Source organism: Podospora pseudopauciseta (genome assembly GCF_035222475.1).
Source record: "Podospora pseudopauciseta strain CBS 411.78 chromosome 5 map unlocalized CBS411.78m_5, whole genome shotgun sequence".
NCBI classification, from domain to species: Eukaryota; Fungi; Ascomycota; class Sordariomycetes; order Sordariales; family Podosporaceae; genus Podospora; species Podospora pseudopauciseta.
The window spans coordinates 1304988-1325956 of NW_026946665.1; the positions used below are offsets into that span (position 1 = coordinate 1304988).

Genomic DNA, 20969 nt, shown 5'->3' on the forward strand with positions numbered 1-20969 from the left:
CTTTGCTGTGCTTTTATCAGTGAATCCAAAGAAAGCCCGAATAGAGAGAGACTGCGAACAACAAAACGCTTGCGGGTACCTACGTGTAGGTAATGAGCCTACTGTGGCAAAGGTGAAGAACCATGAACCTTCCCCAAATCCTGCCTCATCTGATCCGTAAAAAGGTTATAGATAACCTTCCTCAACTGCCTCTGCTTTGCATTTTTGCCCGCCACCGAATCTTCAGCCTTGAGCACAGTGAATGCACGCCGTACAAAGGGCCTAACGTTGCTGTTCTCACCGACAGTCTCCGAGGAGAGAGCCCTGAAGATCCTCTTCATGCCCGCCGATCTTTTGACGATCTTGAGGACCTCGGCGCCATCCTTCTGATCAAAGATTTCCCACACCTTGATCGTATATGCCACAAGTGCCGCTAGTCCGGCAGCATACCTATGCTGTGGCAAAGGAGCTCCCGCTCACTTTCTTGACACTGCTGGCCCGGGAGATCTCGATGTCCTCTCCAAGCAGGATGAAATCTGATCTCTGGTGGAAATTGTCGCCCACAACGTTACCGCTCCGCGTCGCCGAGTTGACCTTGATGACACTGCTGAGGCCCACGGGGGAAAAGTTTTCAATAGGCAGGTTTCGGAGAGACCCAAACAACGCTGCCTTGTTCTTTTCAACAGCTTCCTTGATGAGCGCCTCAGGATCGGGCTTGTGGGTGTCGTCATTCTTCATCTCGTACGTCCAGCCAATCGAGATGATATCTACATTCTGCTCAAGGGCTCATTGCAGAGCCTTGACGCAGGATGCGATGAAAAACTTCTTGTTGGGTTTCGTTTGGCTAGAGTTATTTAGACGGGCGATCTAGAGCTCGGCACCTGGGAATACCTCGCGCACGCAGAGCGCCATCTCAGTTTCATGTTCGCGAGGCTGGACAGAGAACTCCACCTTATCCAAGCGGATTGTCTTATGAGCCAGGTCTCCGAAGATAAATACCCTGGGTTGTCATGGGGATATTATTGATTTGTATCCACAGTAACAGACATTAGCATTGATTTGACTACCAACAAGTACGAGAATGGCCAATACTTACATTTCCCATCGATGGGAAAGCCGCAGCAGGCGATGAATTCTTCTTTGCGCCCACTCAGCTGGCTATCGCAGCCGAGCATCGTGGGACGCACCGGAAACCCCATGAGCCTGATGAGATCCAACGACCCGACGTAATTGACGACTTGTGCTTTGGGTTGCAACTGCAGGCCCGAGTTGACCGTGTGGTCCATGGGCGCATGGGAAAGCCCATGACAGTAGTCCCGTCACCTTGGTAGTGTTTGGGTTCCAGTTCCGGAGACTGGGAAGCAAACGGCGATTCAAAGATGCCGCCATCGCCATCGTTTCTGAGACGAAACAGCCCGGAAAGAGCAAACGAGAGGCAAAGATTGTGACGCTCTGGCCAAACGGTGAGTTTATTCTCGGCAACCCATCTCGTTGCACGTTGAGGTCGTCTGCTGAGTTGGGTACAGTCCACCAAGGGAGGAGTCACGGTGCAGGATGAAGGCCAGATCACAGTTCTGGTGCATCACCAATATTAAGGTGCAGCAATAATCAGCTATGTTGTACCATTTCATTGTAGTTGCTGTGCTATATAGTTGCATTGTTCTTCCAAATTCACCCTTTCCTGCTCAGCTGTTCCCTCTCTGAAGCCATCTGAAGCGAGCTGTCCACGTTTAACTTTCCGGAATGCCGCTACAAACGAGTTACTACTCCTGTCGCCGCCTATTGACCCCGCCCGCATCGCGCTGCCTTTTTCAGCATTCAGATTACAGACATTCTGCTCACCATGGCCATCCATTTTTCTTCCGAAAGCCTCGTGGGACACCGCTGTTTGCCAGTGACAGCCGTTATATACTTCGCCTTTTTCCCTTTCCACACCTTCTTGACCCCAGCCGCCCAGCAGAGATTCGACCATCTGTGATTTTATCATCGATTACCACAGCTCATACATCATGTCTCGCATTCGAGACAATCAAGAAAAGACCTTTACGTTTGTGGACTACCTACCATGCCCATATCACTTGATATCTATGTGCGTGCTAATCGCTCTCACAGGATACTTCTGGTTGGTTTTTAAGATCAGCCATCCCAGAGCGCCCTCTCGCCGCTAGTAGAAACCATCCGTGGCTTGATTCCAGAGGCAGCATTGGTTGAATACAGCATTCTCGATCACGACGTGGATGAGAGCGTCCTCTCCGACAACGACCAATACCTACTGTCGGATTTGATGAGAAAAGAGGCTGAGTTGCTTCTCGAGACAACCAACAGAGAGATCCTCCAAAGCAGTGGAACCAAACATGGCAGTTACAGAGGAGAGTTACTGTATGCGGGATGGGGGCTTGGGGGCCTGGTTGTGAAGCAGGTATGTCCGCGTTAGGCCCTCGCTCGTCTTCGTCCACGCGCCGCACATGTGGACAGCTCAAGACTGGTGCGAAAAGTGGCTACTACGTCTAATAAAGACAGCGCCTTCCGGAGATCTGCAAGAAAGAGTTGACAGAGTACTCTCTGGACTCGCCAGCCATGTCTCTGATCTTCCTGATTCGTTTCTCAAGCTCATGTTCAAGTACCGCGTTCTCAACGTGTCATCTGAATGTGGGCAACAAGACCAAGTGCACAATCAAGCAGAAGGCGCCCGCGGGGCCAGTAGTGCTCCAAGGATACCAGGCATGCGTTTTCCTTGGATCGAGGATGTCAAGATCCAAGACCCTTTCGTGGGTCACTTGCCGAGTTTGAACCTCTTCAGAAAATGCTTCGGGCCTGACGACAAACTCATCGGCATCCCACACGGGGACGGAAGACCCCCACTCCATCATGCCGTTATCAACTCTCTTACACTATTGGACGAGTACATGCATAGCGTCTGCCACAAATTTGGCGTCAACAGGCGTTCTCAACTGGTAGAGGTCCTTACCAGTTCTGACACGAGCGGTCTTCCCCCTCCGCACTTGGCAGCTCAAGAAGGTTGTTACGAAGCTACACGGGTTATTCTGTATTATGCAACCCGCTTCGACATCCTTGAGGCTCTATTGTTGGCTAGAGGCAACAGACAACACATTGCGCTGCATCACGCAATACGAAACGGGCAGAAGGAAATTTTCAGGCTTCTACATGGAGCGAGAATCAAGGGGCACACTTCGCCATGTACTCATTGATACCCCTTGCCAGACAATCTAGACGGATACACCACCCCGGAGGATCTGTCTGCAAAACTAGGACAGCTTGATATACTCGAAATTCTCCATCCTACAGCAATAGATCTGACACAGTCTCTGCTCTCAGCGGCTGCTAGCGTAGACCAGTCGCTGACCGTGAGAGACTTGCTTAACCACGGCCTCAATCCGAAAAAGGCGTCCGAAAATGGTGGGGATGCACCTCTAGGCTTAGCAGCGGCCGGTGGATTCCTCCCGGTGGTCCGACCTTTGTTAGACAACAAAGCAGATATCAACCTTGCAAATGGGGATCGGGAAATCACCCCTCTACCTCGCCGTCGAAATGGCAGGCGAGAAGTTGTCCAGGTTCTTTTAGACTATCACAATCAACCACTAGACTCGAGCTCGAGTTCTTCTAGCAGTCGGTGTGAAGACGAACATGAAGCCAGTTACTTCAACCACATCATAGTCGATGCGCCCGACATTTCAAGACTCACACCTCTTCCTGTGGCAGCGTCTCAAGGCAACACGCACTTCGCCAGCCTGTTGATCAAGTTTGGAGCCAATGTTAACGCCAAAATCTGCTGTACCCAAAACTCCTTTGCATCTGGCGGCCAAGAATGACAAACTGGGAGCTGCGCATCTTTTGGCTTGCCAGGGAGCTAATACTTTAGTTCAGGATAAAGGTGGGCGGTGTCCCACTGAGTATGCAATCATGAGAGGCCATACAGACATGTTCGAGCTTCTTATTCAGGACACTGGCGACACTAGATATACTGACGCACTACCACAACGCGATTTTGTCACTTCTGTTCAGTGCTCGGCTGTCAACATCGTCAGGTGCATCCTTGATCGACTCCCACGTATCGTGAATAGCTCCGGGGGCGTTGACTCCTTTCTGCACATCGCCGCGCGTGACTCGAACGGCGAGATAATCAAGCTCTTGCGCGACCGCCTCCCAGGACTTGACACAAACCACGCAGGGGTCAAAGGAACGACGCCCATCCACGATGCCGTCGCTCATATAAATGTGGAAGCCCTGCAGCAGCTGCTGAAAGCCAACCCGGATCTGGAGAAGACTGATGACGATGGTAAAACGCCGTTGCTTCTATCTGTCCGCAAGGGTATGTCTCCAGGCATCTGCAGCCTCCTTCTAAATACAGGGGCTGCCAAGCTACTTCTGGAGCATGGGGCCCAGGTTAACAATCCAGGAAAGACAATGGCCCAAAGCCAGGTCGAACATGGAGCTGACATCAATGCCAGGAAAAGTGACCTCTGGACCCCGCTTCATATAGGGTGCCACTGGTCAGTTCCTGATACTGTGTGACTCCTTCTCGAGAAAGGGGCCGACCCAAACCTCAAGAATGAAGACGGCGACGCACCATTGCACCATGCTTTGAGGAAAGAGTCACTCCAGGTTCTAAGAAACAGCTGGCTGGTTAAGGAAGGGGATGCAAGTGTCATGTAGGTATGGTAGAGGTCATTTTCAACTTTGGGTTAGAGGAGTTTGTATGGAGGTGGTCTACAGAGAGGAGAGATACAGACAATGTCAGCTCGGGGACGGGTGTGAAGGCTGTAGTGAGACGGATGAACAGGGATATGAGATAAAGATTGAGAGACATTGAGATTGAATAGCAACAATGTGTTATGTAGATTGAGAATGGTGGGATGCAAGAATGACACCTTGTCGCAAGCCTGGAGTGGCCAATGAGATCTTTCTCCACAGCTTGAGGATGTGAAGTGCTTTCTAAGAAGAGATGAATGGCCCGGTATCATTGGGATGTAGCGACGAACCAGGTAGGTATTTGGATCTTAGTCAATGTAATATGCATACTTACTCAGATGGTGTTATTTGATGGTAATTACGGCGCAAGTATAAATATGGCTTATTGTTCCTCTCCGCATTTTGTTACCTTGGAATGGTGGAATATATAGTGATAATACCGTAGTTCTTCTGGTTAAACTCTCGCTCAGCTGGAAACAGGCAAAGAGTTTCAATGACTACTGGAAAAGTTGTTGTGCTGCGTAGCATGATATGATGGCCACAGCTAGGGTACAGTTGAGTTATCGCGGCGGTGCGTCATAATGTAGCAACCAGCGAAGGGAGTATGGCGGTGCTTGGCTTTAGTCAGAGACACCATCGCATTGCTCTTGGTGACAGAACACGAAGAGTCATAATGTTAATGACAGAAGAAAAAACACCAAGGGAACCCCGGGCACTCAACATCAAAAATAAGCTTAGGGAGGGGGGAGACTTGCAGAGCCCCAAGCGAGGGTGGCGTTTTTTTGGAGCCCTCAAGAAGGCACATCCGTGGCCTCAATTATTCAAACCCAGAAACAGAAAAAGCCTGGGTTAATGCTATCCATTGGTCAGATAATGGACAAAATAGCTTTAGTTAATTCTAACCCCTACTAACATGATGGACAAAAAGCGCTGAGATTCAAGAGAGAAAAGTCTGAGATTAGATACTGAATAGGCTCAGATCATCCAAATGATTATACAGGTAACCGACCGAAGCTTTCCATCCTGGACACGCAGAGATGGAAAGAACGGCACATCCCAATTTCATCGACGCAGAATTCACCAAACCCGGCGATCGCCCACGGGGCACATTTTCCCAGTCATCGACCAACTACACACCTACACATTCCCAAGAGCACACGCGATCATGGGCAACTTGCAGTCAAAGCTGTGCGGCTCCGACGAGCGATCAGAGGTGGTCGACCTCTGGCTTTGGAAGATACCCTACAGCAAAAGGCAGCATTGCCTTTATTATTTCGAGAGACAGCTTGTCGACTTCTGCGGTAGTAGGGCAGACTTCGACATGTTGGTAGGTCTTTTCACATCTACTACCCGTGCCATTCCTGCCTTGTCAGAATAAGTAGCACTTGCTTACTGCTGTTTCGAAGATTTTCTACCCACCTACACACCTGTGGATGAGAGATGGCACAAAGATGGTTCCCACATCTATGAGATTGCGGATTGTGTTGAGGGGCTGCTATATGGGAGAGGTATGTACGCCTTCATTTAGTCACGCAGGAATGAATCACAATGCTGCTAACACAAACTTGCGCTCTCTAAAACAGCGAGAGATATTCAAGCTGAAGGATGACAATTACCAGTACTGTCTCGAAAAGAGAGAGCTCCGAGAGAACGACGAGCTGCTAGACTTCCCAGCACCTCCCCAAGATCATCGGGTTGAGGAAGGGTTTTTTTGGTCGTCAAAGCTGTACCCAGCTCGTTCCTAAGGATGTTGTGAAGCAGTTTCGGTTTCATTTTCAGCCAAGACTTTAATAATCACAAACGAACACACATTTAACGGCAGAAAAGTCTCCAAGCACTGATCATACTTTAGAAGCTCATCTAATAAAAATTTCAATCCCTCCTCCATCGCGAGCCAAGCAAGCTAAAGCCCCCAGACCCCCCTCCCCTTCCCCTTCCCAAATCCCTTCCCCCACCCCTTCCCCCTCTTCCCCTTCCCCTTAACCCACTCCCCACCTCTCCCCGTCTTCAACTCCCCAAACCCAACCTCCATCTCCCTCCCATTCCAAACAGTATAATACCCCTTCAACACCGGCGTCCCCAAAACCCACGCCAGCCTCCCCCTAATCGGCTCCCTCGCCGTCTGCGTCGGGCTGACAAACACCGCTTGACAGATCCCGGGCCTAGAGTCATCGAACACCCCCAGGTTAAAAGCCCCCTTCACCAACCCCACCTCCATTGACCTCTCCCCAGTCCCAACCGTAAAAGTAATATCTTCCGTCTTCGCGATCTCATCCAACACCTCACACGGCCCTCCCCAACTCCCAAGATTATCCAGCGGCCCAATCTCAGGCGAGAGAAAATTGTAGATTTGCGCCGCGGTGGTGAAATCAGGCGTGAGAATAATCGCCGACCCCGTGTCCAGCAGCGTGACGTCGTCACGGATTGCAGAACTGGTGTTGCTCAGGAGGTACTGGCTGTTGACTCTAACCGCTCTCAACCCCGCAACCCAACTCGCCCTCATAATCGAAAGCTGAACATCAAGGCCGATGGTCTGGACGGTAGAAGGGTAATACAACCTTGCATCCGTCCCCCCAACCGTCAACTGCGGTTTTGGCCCCAACAGATAAAACCCAAACTCAGGCCCAAGATCACCACCAGTGTTGTTGATCCAGTTCCAATACGCCGTCTCAAACTCCGCCGTCGTGTTACTCGCCTGGTCTGGCCAAAAGTCTGTCGGTAAAGGTCCGAGACCAAAGATGCCATCTGCTGGTTGGGTCGCCAAGCCAGAGGAGTAATAATCGCAAAGCAGAAACTGCTGGTCATAGCCAGTGATAGGAGGGGAGGAGATGGCGACCGTATCCGTAACAGCCGTGCAGTTCGCTCCCTGGGAGGTATTCGTCGGCCTCGTCCCCCCGCCCGCCGTCCCAAAAAACAGCTGCAGCGGAATCCCCGGACTGGAAGAAAACGTCGAAGACAAAAAAGGGTTGAACAAGTTCTGCTCTGGGGAGCATGTCGTGCAATTGTCCCGCGGGAGGAGGAGGTAAGGGGAACCGGTGTCAAAGATGACTTTGCTGTGTGTTGGGCAGAAGTGTTAGCTGATATATCATACCAGAACAAAAAGAAGCTTACAATCTCTGCGGGGGAGTCCCGACAGTAATCTCACCCGCCCACTGAAGATCAGTCTTTCCCCTTCGCCAGACTTCGAGAGGGATGTTGACCCCCGATGACCACGTCGACCCGACATCCTGCTGCGCTTCATTCCCTCCAAGCCCGGGGATTCTCCCAGGGAACCTGTAGATCTCGTATGGCTCGCGGCGGTCGATGGACAGAGCTGATCCAGCAGCTACACAGAGCGCCGCGCTGGCGGTGAGTGAGAAGGGAAGCTTCATGATACTGAGTGTTAGGCGAGGGGTATCTCGATCTTGAACGTAAAATGAGTGTCGTGGAAGCTGAAGCTCGTATCTCGTGAAGCATCCAAGCGGTTTGTGACGGTTCAAAGATCGCAAGAACAAAAGAGGGAAAAAAGCAGGAAAATATCCTCCTAAAGAAGATCCCATCATCAAATATCATAGCAATGAAGCCATGTACAATTGTTTGTTGTTGACAATCCTTGGTGTGTCTCATCCATCAACCTTGTGTTACGATTGTCTACCCCTGAGAGGATAATACCAAGATGTGAGACCCACCTGAATGCCAGGCACACGCTGCCAACAATCAGCATCATGGCGACCCGACAGAGCGGAACAATCCCAAGTAGCTTAGTATTATGCTCGGTCATCCGATCTGTCGAAAAATTCCAGCCCTTCTAGAAAAGGCTTGCGGAAGCAGGAGCAAGGGACAGTAGGCGATGGCGCAGGCAGGTCATCCAAGTGATCAAAATTATCAATTATGACGACATCAAATATCCAAAAAGCCATGTACACGTCGTCCGTGGTATTCTCCAAAACGCACGCGACCAAAAATAAATACCACAAGCCAACATTATCATCTTTGCCCTCCCACAGGACCACGCATCGGCCCAGTCGTCGCAAGTTCAGTCGGCACATTATGCCCCATCCTGAAAGCCGTCGAGTCAGTCGCTGACAGCTCCGCCATATTCGGGCTCGATCCCATCGGCGGGGACTGGTGATAGTAGGTAGGCGTCTGCGAGAACTCCGAGACGGTTCGGCTGTGGCCGTGCGGTTGGTATGCTTGGAATGAGTGGTGTGGATCATATGGCGAAGGTGATCCTCCAAGCCCTGCTTGCTTCGGCGGGTGACCGAATCCAGGGAAGGAATTTTGCAGATAAGGAGCTGAATGCTCGTCAGCTTGAAAAACGGGAGAAGTTGGGAAGGGACGTTGGCTTACTGCTCTCGGGGCTGCTGAAGGTCGAGGTCACGGTTGGCTCATAGCCGACAGGTTTGAAGGTTGGAGTTGGCTGATAGCCACCTGCCTCTGTCACGAATGGTCTCATGTGGTTTTCTTGACTCTGTCGTACATTGCGTCGCCATCTCCAGAGAAGGAAGGCAATGAGGGCGAGGAAAAGGACAGCAGCTCCTGCCGCTATGCCCCCGATTGCTGCCGGGGGAAGGCCACTGTTTGAGCTTGGCGTGGTGGTTGAGAGCTCTGGTAGCGGATCAGCGCCCGTGGTTGGAGTTGGTGTGGCGGTTGGTGTGCTTTGAGTTGTCGAGGTCGGCTCAATGCTAGTGGTCGTGGGTGAAGCTCCAACGAAGATTTGGCGATTATCCGGGTCAGGACTGAGGCGGGCAGCAACAAGCCGGTCGGTCGGGCACGATCCTCTATGACATGGGTTTATCTTGCAACAACCCAAGAAGGGTGGTGTGTTGCCAGCACAGGTCCACCACAATGCGCTCGAATCCGAACTGTCGCATTCCTGGGCTGGAAGATCAAGGTAGCTGTCCTTGGAGAAGGATGCTGGCCGGAGGTTTTCTGGGGGACACGTTCCCGGTTCTCTCTGATACCCAGTGGTGCACGGGTTGATGGTGCAGCAGCCGATGAACTCAGTCTTCTTTCCAAGACAAACATAAAACGTGCCACCACTGGGGCAACTCGCGCCGAGGGAAGGAGGGATGTTTGCCATGTCTGAGATAGCAACATTCAAAGATCAAAACAAAGATGAAAGGGGAGACTGACAGAGCACCAAAGTCGCACATTGTCCACGAAAGAAAAGAGGGGCGAACACAGCAGAATATCAATCCCAGACCTCATCCACTATCGTCAACCAGGCTGTAGAGCCTGCAGCTGACACAGTGAGAAAGCTACAGTATGCACCCTTACCCGCTCTGGACATGGAGCCCTGCCAGTCAATCTCAACACCAACATCGATAGCTGCAAGCCCACCGCACACCCAATTATGCAGCCGGATACTTCATAGCCACAATGTGCCATGTTCGTGTTGAGCTTCATCAACTAGCTACATGACGTCAATCCCACCTTTCCTGTTGCCTCCATGAGTTGCATTGCCTCAGTGCCGACCATGTATCGTTCCATTTATTTGTTTCATCGTCTTGAAACTCAAAGGGCACTTTTCAAGAACCACACTCTTGGGGAAAATAGCGCTTTCATGAGCCGGCGAGGGTCCAGACCGCTACGGCAATATCCAATCCCCTAGCGGATGAGGCTGAATTAGCCCCTGCCCCAGCAAAGAAGAAAAAAGAACCACACCAGATCCCGATAATCCCAAATAAGCACTTAGACTCCAGACAGTGTCCACCCAGAGCGCCACTCTCGCTCATCATCCTAGTTGGCAAAATGAGAGGCGCGAAGACAGAGCTGGCAGAAAGCCAAGGTTTTTGGCAATCGTATTTGACAACAGGCATCTGCAGCTCTGAATAAAAATAACAAGTGAAACATTTCTGCCTCAGTCAACCACTGGTGCCAAGTTGTGATGGGGTGCTGCAGTCGGGCGGGGTTTGCATGGTGGTGGTGGTGGTGGTGGGAGACAAACAATCTGGTACAAGATGGCGTCGGGACCAAGACAAGGCTGGCGCAAAATGGTCTGGGCATTTGAGCTTGGGGGTTGTCGGATGGAGTTGGTTGAGTTTGGGGGCCGGGAAGGAAGGGCGGGCCGAGGGTTTGATCCGAGGGGTCGGGTTTGAGGAGGGACGAGGGTTGTGGTACTGGCGATGAAAGTGAGGGTTTGGTGATGGTGTTGCTGCGCTGTGTTTGGTGGTGGATGTGGGTTGCGGTCTCGTTTCGACTGGAGGGATGTTGGATGCCGAGCACAAAGCGTAAAGGCATGAGAATTCTGCAGGAGCAAGACATGGGGATATAAGTGCCTGGTTTGGAAGACTTAGCACCAGCCGAAACAACAGGGAGCAAGCTGGGGCTGTTTGGTCCAGTGGTATGGCTACGGCACCACTTCGATCCAAACTGAGAGAGACTAGGCAACACCGTGAGCCTGAAAACCCTGGACGATGGGGATGCTCCGAGTTCAACCCCCAGCAGGTGGTCGGGCACGGAACTCTTTTGCATTTTTCTCTTCCAACACCAAACTGACATTTTGCCCTCTGCGATCCAATTTTTGATCACCATCCACCATCTAAGCCTCCTTCCGTGACGACTTGGGTCTTTAGGGCTCGATCGTGGTCAATGGATGGCCAAGCAGGCTTTTGACGGCAAACATCACCTTGTCCTACGACTCTGTTTTGTATGGCAGTCAAGTTGTCTCGCCCACTGCCAATCCCAGCTTTGCACCCGAGATCAACTATATATGACTCACCACCTTCCTTCCCGGCGTGACTGGCAAACACGATTTGAAGTTCAGGATATGAGGTGTTTATGGGACTTGCCGCCGCTTGCGACGCCGGTGCCAGGAGGTAACGGTGACAGTCGCACGCCAGCTCAGCAGTCACACTGCTCGATGCATGGAACAAAGATGGAATGGGGCCGTCGTCAACTCAAGGCAATAGGGCGACGACGCATCATTTCTCGGCCCAGGCATAACTACCTTGAATTGCCTACAACGGGTGGGAATCGTCCAACTTCGTCGCTATTGATGATGGCCTTCACACGTGTACGCACCATGATGCTGTTGCTTCTCAGCAACAGCAGCACCGTCTGCCATGCAATACCATCTCCAAGCCTCAAAATCCAGACCTATACTACGCACCATAGTGGCAATACGGACGAGGTGCTGAATGTCCCCTTGTACCGGTACGTCGTAACCCCAAAATCTCTCCGCAAATTGTTTTTTCCCACCCCAAACTGTTCCTAAGAAAGTGTCTCGCGTGCCAGGACCACAGTCACAAATGCCATGATAGCCTCGGGGCCGAACTCCCAGTCTGCCCGAGAGAGTAACAGCAATATGTCGTGCTTCTCCCTCGGTTACGGTCTTTCAGCTCGAGACTGCGAGTACATGGCGTCAATCGGCATGTTCGACCAAGGCCGGAACGCCATCTACAACAACGGCAAGATATGGATTGGGCGGGACGGGCCGAACACCTTCACCTTCATCAACGGTGCTGGGGTGCCGATCATTCTCGTCATGTGGTACGCTTTCAACAAGGACAACACTTCCAGTTTCATGAATATCCGCCGTCCCGAGATCACGTACTCACTCCCCGAGACCGGAAGCGCAGTCGAGATCTCTGCTGCAAATGGGGTGCCGGGGGGTTGGTCAATGATTTACAACTACTCTACTCCGCTGAGCGAGTATGGGCAGATCAGGAACACGTTCGGGGAGTTCAGCACGGGCGATTACGCCACGGTTGATGTGTCGAGGTTGGTGAATATGGCGGGAAACTCGGTGACCGTTAGAGTGTTTGGCCACCAGCCTGTCGACACCACTCTACAGCCTGTATGCATCACTGATATGCGCACTTGCGCGTATGTGTGCACCAGCAGGAGTGTGGGATCGTGCGGAGCGACGGGGAGTTATCAGTTGGTGAACTGTGGCGGACCCAACGCGGTGGAAGGGGTTGATGAACACGGGAATCCCACCGGCGGTTGCCAGGGGTGGACGAATGGGGGGCATATCGAAGTTATTTTCCTTTGAGTTTTGGGGATTTGGACGGGAATCGGCGGCTGTTTGTTGGGGAAAAAAAAACCAGAACGAGGGTTGAGAGTAGGGCGTTGAAAGGGAAATTTGACAATGTTTGATTTCTACTCTCGTTATATTCGATACGAATAACCAAAACCATGGACTGGGGTAAGAGCCACAGCCTGAAAATGACTGCTCATGAAAAGTGAAGGGATTCCGAAGTTGCCTTGTGGCTGGCAGTGGATCATCAGATCGCAGGGGCCTGTGGGGCGATTGATAAGCTGTGTGGCTGTTATCAGATGGTCGCACAATGCCCCACTTCGCGACCACATCATCTGGGAGCACTGACCGTCTCACCACGGCAGATTCACCGGTGATGCTTTGTTGCACCTTTCTTTCTCTTCTCAGAAGAAAAAGTTGCCGAATCATTGTTTCATCGCTGATTTTGGCCAAGCACACGTGAAAATGAGCGACACAAACAAAACCACCGACGTTGTGGCTCCCGCCGACGCGCCGGTAGTCGCACCGGAGCCCGTCACCGCCACGGCCCCAGCTACTGAACCCGCTGCGAAGCCGGAGGCGCCTGTCACCACCGCCATCACCTCAGCCACAGAGCCCACCGCTACCGCCACAACCACCACTGCTGCGCCTGCCGCTACAGAGACAACCGGTGATGCCAAACCTGAGACAGAAAAGGAAGCTTCTCCACTCGCCCAGCTCTGGGAAGCCGCCAAGAACCATGGTCACCCTGAGATCTGGGGTGTGCCCCTTGCCGACCCGGCCAACCACATTCCCAGCCAGATCGTTTTCCAAAAGTATCTCAACGCCAACGATGGCGACCTCGCCAAGGCCAGAGACCAGCTGATCAAGACTTTGGACTGGCGCAAGAAGTCTGACCCGTTGGACCTGGTGCGCAGGATGTACTCCAAGTCCAAGTTTGAAGGGCTGGGGTTTGTCACCACCTATGTTGTGGACGGCAAGGAGGTTGATGAACCCGAGGAGAGAGAGATCTTCACCTGGAACATTTACGGTGGTGTGAAGAGCATTGATGAGACCTTTGGCAATCTGGAGGAGTAGGTTCCCCTGACAAGTCTCACTGCAGTAGTCAGCTAACTCGCAACAGGTTCATCAATTGGCGCGTCGCCCTCATGGAACTCGCCCTCCAAGAGCTCAACATCTGCGGCGCCATCAAGCCCATCACCGCCGACTACGACCCCTACAAGCTCTTCCAGGTCCATGACTACAAGTCCATCTCCTTCCTCCGCTCCCCTCCTCACGTCAAGTCTGCCAGCGCCGAGACCATCAAGGTCTTTGCGCAGAACTACCCCGAGCTGCTCAAGGAGAAGTTCTTTGTCAATGTTCCAGCTATCATGGGCTTTGTCTACGGTTTCATGAAGCTGTTTGTCGCTCCCAAGACCATCAAGAAGTTCCATCCCATGTCCAATGGCGCGAACCTGGCCAAGGAGTTTGCCGAGAGCAGGATCAAGGGGCTGGGGGAGAAGTTGCCGGCTGAGTACGGTGGTAAGGGCGGGGAGTTGAAGGCTGTGGGGAAGGAGCCTTTTTTGACGGCGGAGTAATTGGTCGATTGGAAACTGTTTAGGATCAGTGGATTGGTAATGGCAAGAAAAGGAACAGTAGGGGCTGATAGAGGGAATCGGGACAGAATGGGCTGTCTGTTTGTTAATGCAGAAAGAAATGGACTACACCAGAAATTGGCAACTACCATTATCACGAAGTGTGATGCCTGAATTGCGTCAGCCTGTTTTATGTAACGTGCATAAGTTTTGAACTTGAATAACCCCGCATTCCACATGGTGCTGTTTGGAGGACCCCACCTTTTGTATAGCTAGCTATTTCTTTGAACGACCGAGTTTTGAACGGTGCTGTTTTTGTCACTACATCGTTGCCATCGCGCCCTCAGCTCATCTCCCAGACCACTGGAACTACCTTACCTACTGTGACAAAATGCCCCTCATAACCGGCCTCCACCATGTCTGTCCCGTCCCGTCCCGTCCCCTCCTTGACTTGGCTGTAGCTAATATTCCATGACAGGTCAACCTCATCGTCCCACCCAACACCCTCCCCGAAGCCAACGCGTTCTACGGGAAGACGTTGGGTCTGACGCCCCGGCCGGTGCCGCAGTTGCAGAAGGACAGGCTGGCGTGGTTTGATATCGGGACGTCGGGGCAGCAGGTTCATATTGCTTTTGGGAGGCCAGAGGTTGATTTCACTGAGGAGGCGAAAGGGGCGTCGAGGCATCCGTGTTTCAAGGTTGGGAGTTTGGAGGAGCTGGGGGAGTTGCAGAGGAGGGTTTGGGGGCATTTTAGGGGGGTGGGGGAGGAGTGGGAACGGGGAAGGCCGTTGGGGTGTGATGAGCCGGGGAAGGAGGATTCTGGTGAGAACTCATGAGGCGGAATATTGTAGGGGGAATGGTACTAACGGGTGGTTAACAGGTGCGAAAGGGGTCGAGTACCCGACGAGGTTCTTTGCGAGGGATTATGCAGGTAATCGGTTGGAATTTACGCTGTGAGAGGGGGTGATGATGGGGATGGGGTCTTGGGGTTGTGTTCACTAATCATCAGGTAATTGGGATGGCTTTCATGCCAGCTATGCTAATTGATCATGATAGTACTGAATTTGGATTTTGTTGGCTTCATACCTATTCTTTGATAAGGCTGATCGAGGCCCGGTAATCCCGTTCCCATTGCGGCCGAGTGCGGGCTTCTCATGGCATTCCCCTGTCAATCCTCATTCAGAATCCTAATATCTGCAAGTTCACGCTCAGACCTTCCTCACAGTTACATCAAGACCAAATGCTGGGTTATGCTGGCAGAGCATGCAGCTGCTATTGGTAAACCCTGCTCTGACTCAGCGACCCGAACAATAGAATCTTCTTCGGATGTTCCACGCATACTTGTTTTCAGGGAGGCAAAGTTCCCGCGAATGATTTGGAAGGTGCTATGTTTGGGCTCATTATGGGTGAGCACTTGCTTCTTGGCTTCACATATCGGGTTGGTGAGATGCCGACCCCGCGCCTACGATCAATGAGCGACCTCGAGAGGTGGAGATGGAGGGGGAATGTTACACTCAAAAGGGTTGGTATCTTGCAGCCTGATGAGGATAAAAAGGGTGGTCTGCTGCCTGTTCCACCCTTGAATCTCTTTTGCTGATCTTAACATCCCTCCAAGATGGCAACAGACGAGATCTATGACTTTATCATTGTTGGTGGTGGGTAGCGATCAGTGACCCTTGTTTGCATGCTGATTATGGTACTAACAATGCTACAGGTGGTCCAGCTGGCAGCGCTCTGGTGTATGGCCTGTCTCAATGCCCAAAGCCGCCCAAAGTTCTCATCCTTGAAGCAGGTGGTGACAATGAAGACAAGAACCTTCGTGTCGATGGTCAGCGCTGGTTGACGTTCACGAAAGAGGGGATGAACTGGGGATATAAAACCACCCCTCAAGAATTTTGCAATAACCGTGAGATTGACTACTCTCGTGGCAAAGGCCTTGGCGGATCAACCGCCATCAACTTTGGTGTCTTTACCGTGGGTGCCAAAGATGACTACGACACTTGGGCCGAGATGACCGGAGATGATGACTTTGCATGGGACAAGATCAACGACCGGTTCAAGAGGATTGTGACAGTGCACCCGGAAGTTCCTCCGGGGACAGATAAGAAGTATGCCTCGCTCACACAAAATGGCAGCAATGGTCCGGTCCACGTAGGGTATGCCGCTGAGTTCGAAGAGGACCTTCTCCCGCTTCTTGAGCAATTCGAGCAAGGCGGCTTCCCCCTGAACTCAGACCACAATTCTGGCAACCCTCTGGGCATGTCGGTTCTCATCAGCTCAGCCTATCGCGGCCTCAGATCAACAAGCAAAGACCTTCTTGCCAACCTCCCGCCGAGTTTCACCGTCTTGACCAACTCCCCCGTGCAGAGGATCATTCTCGACTCCAACAAGAAAGCCGCCGGCGTCGAGTCCAACTCTCGAGTCTTTCACGCCAAGAACGAAGTCCTTCTCTCCGCTGGCGCCCTGGACTCGCCTCGGGTTTTAATGCACTCCGGCGTCGGCCCGGCAGATCAGCTCTCCCAGTTCAATATCCCAATCATTGCTGACATCCCCTCGGTCGGCCAGAATCTCCGCGACCACTGCTTCGTCCCGCTTGTATACAAACGCTCACCCAACTCCATCACGCCTCTCTCCTCCCGTTCAGCCTTTTGGTCTGATCAGACACAAATGGATGTGGCTCTTGAGCAGTGGAAGACCAACCCTGGTGCTACACCCGTCAACCCCTGGGGCAAATACGCCTGTGAACTCGGCATTGGCTTCTTCAAGCTTGACTCTATAACCAGCTCAAAGGAGTTCCTGTCCCTGCCAGAACAGGAGAAAAAATACTTGAACAAAGAGACCATTCCGCATTACGAAGTCATCACGCACTTCCCCATGCATTGGTTTCTCCCAGGCTTTCCTGCAAACCAAGGAACCAACACTCTTATCGATTACACCTGCTTCTTGGTCTTCCTCTACAACGCCCAGACTTTGGGGACTGTCAGACTCCAATCATCTGACCCGGCGGTGCCATTGTTGTTTGACCCCAGGTTCTTGGCTCATGAGTTTGACCGGAAGGCTGCCGTAGAGGCATTGAGGGAGATAGTCAAGTTTACTGAGAGTGAAAATTTCAAGCAGGGGGTGGATGTGGATGGGATTATTGCTGGCCCGAAGGGGAAGGACGCCGGTGATGAGGAACTGCTGGAGTATTGGAAGGAAAACATCTCTAGTAGTTGGCACATGACGGGGACGTGTAAAATGGGGGAGGTGGTGGATGCTGACTTTAAGGTGAAGGGGGTGGAGGGGGTGAGGGTGGTGGATATGAGTGCTGTGCCTGTGTTGGTCAGTGGGCATACACAGGCTGTTGCTTGTAAGTGAATTTTCTTGGAGTTGAAGTATGAGGCCTATGGCTAACATTAGGGTAGATGTTACGGGATATACGGCCGCGGAGAAGATTTTGAGAGAGTATGGGCTTTGAGTTAAATGAATTATAGAGATGAAAGATCAGTACGGTAGAAGTGCTATGTAGGCCCTGCGGCATTAAATGGTGACCAAGCGGGGGTATCTTTGATCAAAATCACCTGGTATGGCACCTGTGAAATCTCTAAACCCATATCCCGTATCGCGCCCATTTCACACGGCGTCGTGTGATAAACTCCGCAGGGTTCAAGAACTCTGATCTGAAAAATCCATGGTCAAACACATTGCCAGGAAATCATCGTGTCTGTGTGACAGACTCGCCTAAACGCGTCCCTTAATCAGCGGCGTGCAAAATGCCCTCTAAAACCACAATGCTCTTCTGAAACCTCTCGTGTGCATTTATCATCTCCTCAAACCTCTCCTCGAGCTGGCCAATGTGTACCTGCAGACTCGCAATGAAGGCCTCGTCGTCCGGAATAATGAAGTTCGTATTCTCCTCTCTTTGAAGGTGCTCCTTCGCCAATGCTAAACGCCCCTCCAAATCACCATCCACCACATCGTCATCCTCATGCATATTCTCCTCCCACTCCTCATCCATAACACCAACCATCGCAGATGCTGGCAATACGATTTATTGTCAAGAAATAGTGCTTACCCCTCGTGAGGGGCCATATCATGTCAAAATCAGCAGCTTTGTTAGCTCCCCAGACCTGAAAACAAGCGGCTCGTCGTCTTTGCTTGTATCCAAGGTTGGCTATGTCGTTGTCGGAAGGCATTGTATGTTGTGCGATTGTGTTGTCTAGAAAGCTGTTAGCACCACACCTGTCTTTGGGGGGCAAGATGTTCTCGACTTACTTGCGTGATGAGGGGATTCCGTTTGAGGAAAGTGCTTTGAATTCAACAATAAGGACTATCCAAAACGCGCTTTCCCTGATTGAGGCTATCAACGTCCTCGTGGTGCCTTGGACTGCCTCTCGGGGATTGCTGGCCGAGGAGCCATGATATCACCACTACCGGTGAACACCTGTACCAGCAGTGCAAGATGTTATTACAGGGTGACTTATGGACTGATGATTGAACATGTCCTCACAAGAGATAATCGACATCTGATGGTGTTGAAATATAGCATTTGGAAAATGGGTGGTGAAATCGCAAGAGTTTCGAGGCCAAAAGGCCTAGCCTCTCAGAGTATGTGTCATCAGTCGTCTTCCATCTCCGATACTGCCTCTGCAAACTGCTTCCATAACTCAGACATCCCATCAACATTTTCATGCTCTTCTCCTCCATATAAAAGCCACATCTCGTCTGCTCTCTGGATAAATACCCCTGCCTTTTTCAGCTCGTTCAGCTCGATGTAAGCTCTGGCAAAATGGGCATAATACTCCACCAGCTGTGGCTGTAGTTCTTCTTTTTCGATCAACATCATCGCCTCCCTGACCAGCTGGTCAACCCTCTCCACACTCCCCAACTCAGCAGCCTTCCCCAAGGTCTGGTAGATCTCCAGGATCCTGTCTCTCCGATCATCAGCGGCCTCCCTCTCCCTTGCCGGCGCAGCGCAAAGTGCACACTGACACTGAAACCCCCACGGCTGAAGGACCGCCTTCCTCTGCTCGTGAGTGTACCCGAGCGGTGCATCTGCAATCCCATGTCAGCAACCTGTTCTACCCCCAACTGACAAAACAAAGCAAACTCACAGCTATGCGCCACCTCCTCCCCCTTTCCGATTCCTCTCAGAGCAACCACTTCCATAGCCATCTTACTCGGCACCCACCTCCAAAACGCATTCGGCCTGCAGTTGTGATTCACCCTCGACCCCTCAAGAAAAAGCGCCAAGTGCCCCTCCCCCGCGATCTCAATCCCGAAGCCGTTTGTCCTTAGCACGTCCACGACTACAAAATATTATTAGCATACCCGTCCTGACTCCATCACATGACAATATCACTCACCCCAATCCTTTTCATTGCTAGGATTACTCCTCGCCAACCCCTCCACCTCCCTCCTCGTCTCCTCGGGCAGATTTCCCACCGCCACATCAAGCATCCTCCTCTTGTTCTTGGCCGAGTACCGATCCCCATTGATAAACTCCAACCTGACGATCAAGACGGGAAAGCCAACCATTATCGTCTCGTGTTGCTTAAAATTGCCTGTTGCAACCAGACCAAGGCCGCGGTTGGGGAGAGGGGCAATTTTCCATTTTTCTGCGGAGGTGTTGAAGCGGCGGAAGGGAGGGGGAACGAGGGAGTCATCAAGGGCAGGGGAAATTAAAGCTGCGGCTAAGGGGGGGAAGGTGATGACGGAAAGGCCTTGGTTGCGGATGTGGGGGGTGGTGAAGATGCAATCGGGGGGTCCGGACTCGTAGCCGTCTGATGGGGTTGGGCACCAAGGGGTGGGGGACCAGAAACTGCCGTCTGACTCGAGGGGGCAGGTTGGGATAGGGGAGGAGAGGAGGGGGGTGGTGAGGCAGGTTGTGTATTGGGCAGATGCGAGAACTGAAGAGGAGAAGGTAGAGATGACGAGGAGGGAGATGGTGGCAGGGAGGCGCTTCATTTTGATGTGGAGAAGAAGATAGGTCAGTTAAGTGAGGGTACCGTCATCTCAATCGTGGACGGTGCTGAGATATAAGTCGGCTTACAAGAGCGAGGAGCAGCAGAGACATGATACACAAACTGAACATGACACATGGTCGGTTCTTGTTTTAGTCTATACAGCCGGCTTAGCCAGGAAATTATATCAGACGGGTTAACCAATAAGGGAGGTTTTGTAGAGTCTTGTGACTGGTTGAGCTTGGATAGTGGTGGTAATTAACCGAGTGGAGGGCCAGGGTGATTCCAGACAGAGTCCTGGGCAGGAATCAGGATTGACCTTTATATCTATGAATGTATTGAAATGTCCGCATTCTATGAAGAAGCTGTTAATACTGATATATGCAAAGCAATGTGATAATTATTCAATCCCTGGTCTAGTCTCACAATGCTGACTAGGCTCAGATGATAGTCGGAGGAGTCAAGAATCAATTGATGAATCAGGGCAATCTCAAATTACCAGACTGGCCGACACCGCTCCTTGGAAAGTTTAATATCTTGTTGACTGCCCCTGAATGTTGACCTCGGACTGGTTGGTTGGTTGGTGAGCCACAGCAGTCTTGGTGCCGCATGTCGATGTCCGGAACCGGGTGGGATTTTGTGGTGTTCACGTCAAACACGTCAACAAAAAGACATGTCCGATGTGGAGTCTCCCTTCCTTGCTGTGGCCGGGCAGCAACGAAACAATACCAGTCTAAAAAAAAAAATAAGAAAATGCGTGCACGTCCGCGATACCCGGCTATCTGGCCAACCACGGCCCGTC

General features: G+C 51.8%; 9 protein-coding genes across 9 annotated transcripts; 5 read left to right on the top strand and 4 right to left on the bottom strand.

Moving 5' to 3' along the window:
* Nucleotides 1-98: 98 nt before the first annotated feature.
* QC763_509762 (uncharacterized protein) lies at nucleotides 99-717 on the bottom strand (the record flags this gene model as incomplete). Its single annotated transcript, XM_062913562.1, has 2 exons — nucleotides 99-386; nucleotides 460-717. The coding sequence occupies 2 exons, from the start codon at nucleotides 715-717 to the stop codon at nucleotides 99-101; spliced, it is 546 nt and encodes a 181-aa protein (XP_062764985.1).
* A 3033-nt stretch (nucleotides 718-3750) lies between these two features.
* Nucleotides 3751-4512, top strand: QC763_509765 (uncharacterized protein; the record flags this gene model as incomplete). Its single annotated transcript, XM_062913563.1, has 1 exon — nucleotides 3751-4512. One exon carries the CDS (start codon nucleotides 3751-3753, stop codon nucleotides 4510-4512), a length of 762 nt encoding a protein of 253 aa, XP_062764986.1.
* Nucleotides 4513-6592: 2080 nt separating this feature from the next.
* Nucleotides 6593-8231, bottom strand: QC763_509770 (uncharacterized protein; the record flags this gene model as incomplete). The annotated part of the gene is made up of 2 exons (XM_062913564.1): nucleotides 6593-7742; nucleotides 7801-8231. The coding sequence occupies 2 exons, from the start codon at nucleotides 8229-8231 to the stop codon at nucleotides 6593-6595; spliced, it is 1581 nt and encodes a 526-aa protein (XP_062764987.1).
* Nucleotides 8232-8505: 274 nt separating this feature from the next.
* On the top strand, nucleotides 8506-12667 carry QC763_509790 (uncharacterized protein; the record flags this gene model as incomplete). The annotated part of the gene is made up of 2 exons (XM_062913566.1): nucleotides 8506-11826; nucleotides 11908-12667. The coding sequence occupies exons 1-2, from the start codon at nucleotides 11267-11269 to the stop codon at nucleotides 12665-12667; spliced, it is 1320 nt and encodes a 439-aa protein (XP_062764988.1). The 5' UTR covers nucleotides 8506-11266.
* Nucleotides 8634-10137, bottom strand: QC763_509780 (uncharacterized protein). The gene is made up of 2 exons (XM_062913565.1): nucleotides 9019-10137; nucleotides 8634-8963 (listed from the first exon to the last, which is right to left on the bottom strand). Exons 1-2 carry the CDS (start codon nucleotides 9749-9751, stop codon nucleotides 8656-8658), a joined length of 1041 nt encoding a protein of 346 aa, XP_062764989.1. The 5' UTR covers nucleotides 9752-10137; the 3' UTR covers nucleotides 8634-8655.
* Nucleotides 12668-13117: 450 nt separating the features above from the next.
* On the top strand, nucleotides 13118-14229 carry SFH5 (Non-classical phosphatidylinositol transfer protein (PITP); the record flags this gene model as incomplete). Its single annotated transcript, XM_062913567.1, has 2 exons — nucleotides 13118-13725; nucleotides 13776-14229. The coding sequence occupies 2 exons, from the start codon at nucleotides 13118-13120 to the stop codon at nucleotides 14227-14229; spliced, it is 1062 nt and encodes a 353-aa protein (XP_062764990.1).
* A 388-nt stretch (nucleotides 14230-14617) lies between these two features.
* QC763_509810 (uncharacterized protein) lies at nucleotides 14618-15061 on the top strand (the record flags this gene model as incomplete). Its single annotated transcript, XM_062913568.1, has 2 exons — nucleotides 14618-14644; nucleotides 14705-15061. 2 exons carry the CDS (start codon nucleotides 14618-14620, stop codon nucleotides 15059-15061), a joined length of 384 nt encoding a protein of 127 aa, XP_062764991.1.
* A 53-nt stretch (nucleotides 15062-15114) lies between these two features.
* Nucleotides 15115-17879, top strand: QC763_509820 (uncharacterized protein). The gene is made up of 4 exons (XM_062913569.1): nucleotides 15115-15747; nucleotides 15841-15880; nucleotides 15940-17574; nucleotides 17630-17879. Exons 1-4 carry the CDS (start codon nucleotides 15613-15615, stop codon nucleotides 17680-17682), a joined length of 1863 nt encoding a protein of 620 aa, XP_062764992.1. The 5' UTR covers nucleotides 15115-15612; the 3' UTR covers nucleotides 17683-17879.
* Nucleotides 17880-18759: 880 nt separating this feature from the next.
* Nucleotides 18760-20328, bottom strand: QC763_509830 (uncharacterized protein). Its single transcript, XM_062913570.1, has 3 exons — nucleotides 19571-20328; nucleotides 19319-19513; nucleotides 18760-19259 (listed from the first exon to the last, which is right to left on the bottom strand). The coding sequence occupies exons 1-3, from the start codon at nucleotides 20169-20171 to the stop codon at nucleotides 18823-18825; spliced, it is 1233 nt and encodes a 410-aa protein (XP_062764993.1). The 5' UTR covers nucleotides 20172-20328; the 3' UTR covers nucleotides 18760-18822.
* Nucleotides 20329-20969: the final 641 nt, after the last annotated feature.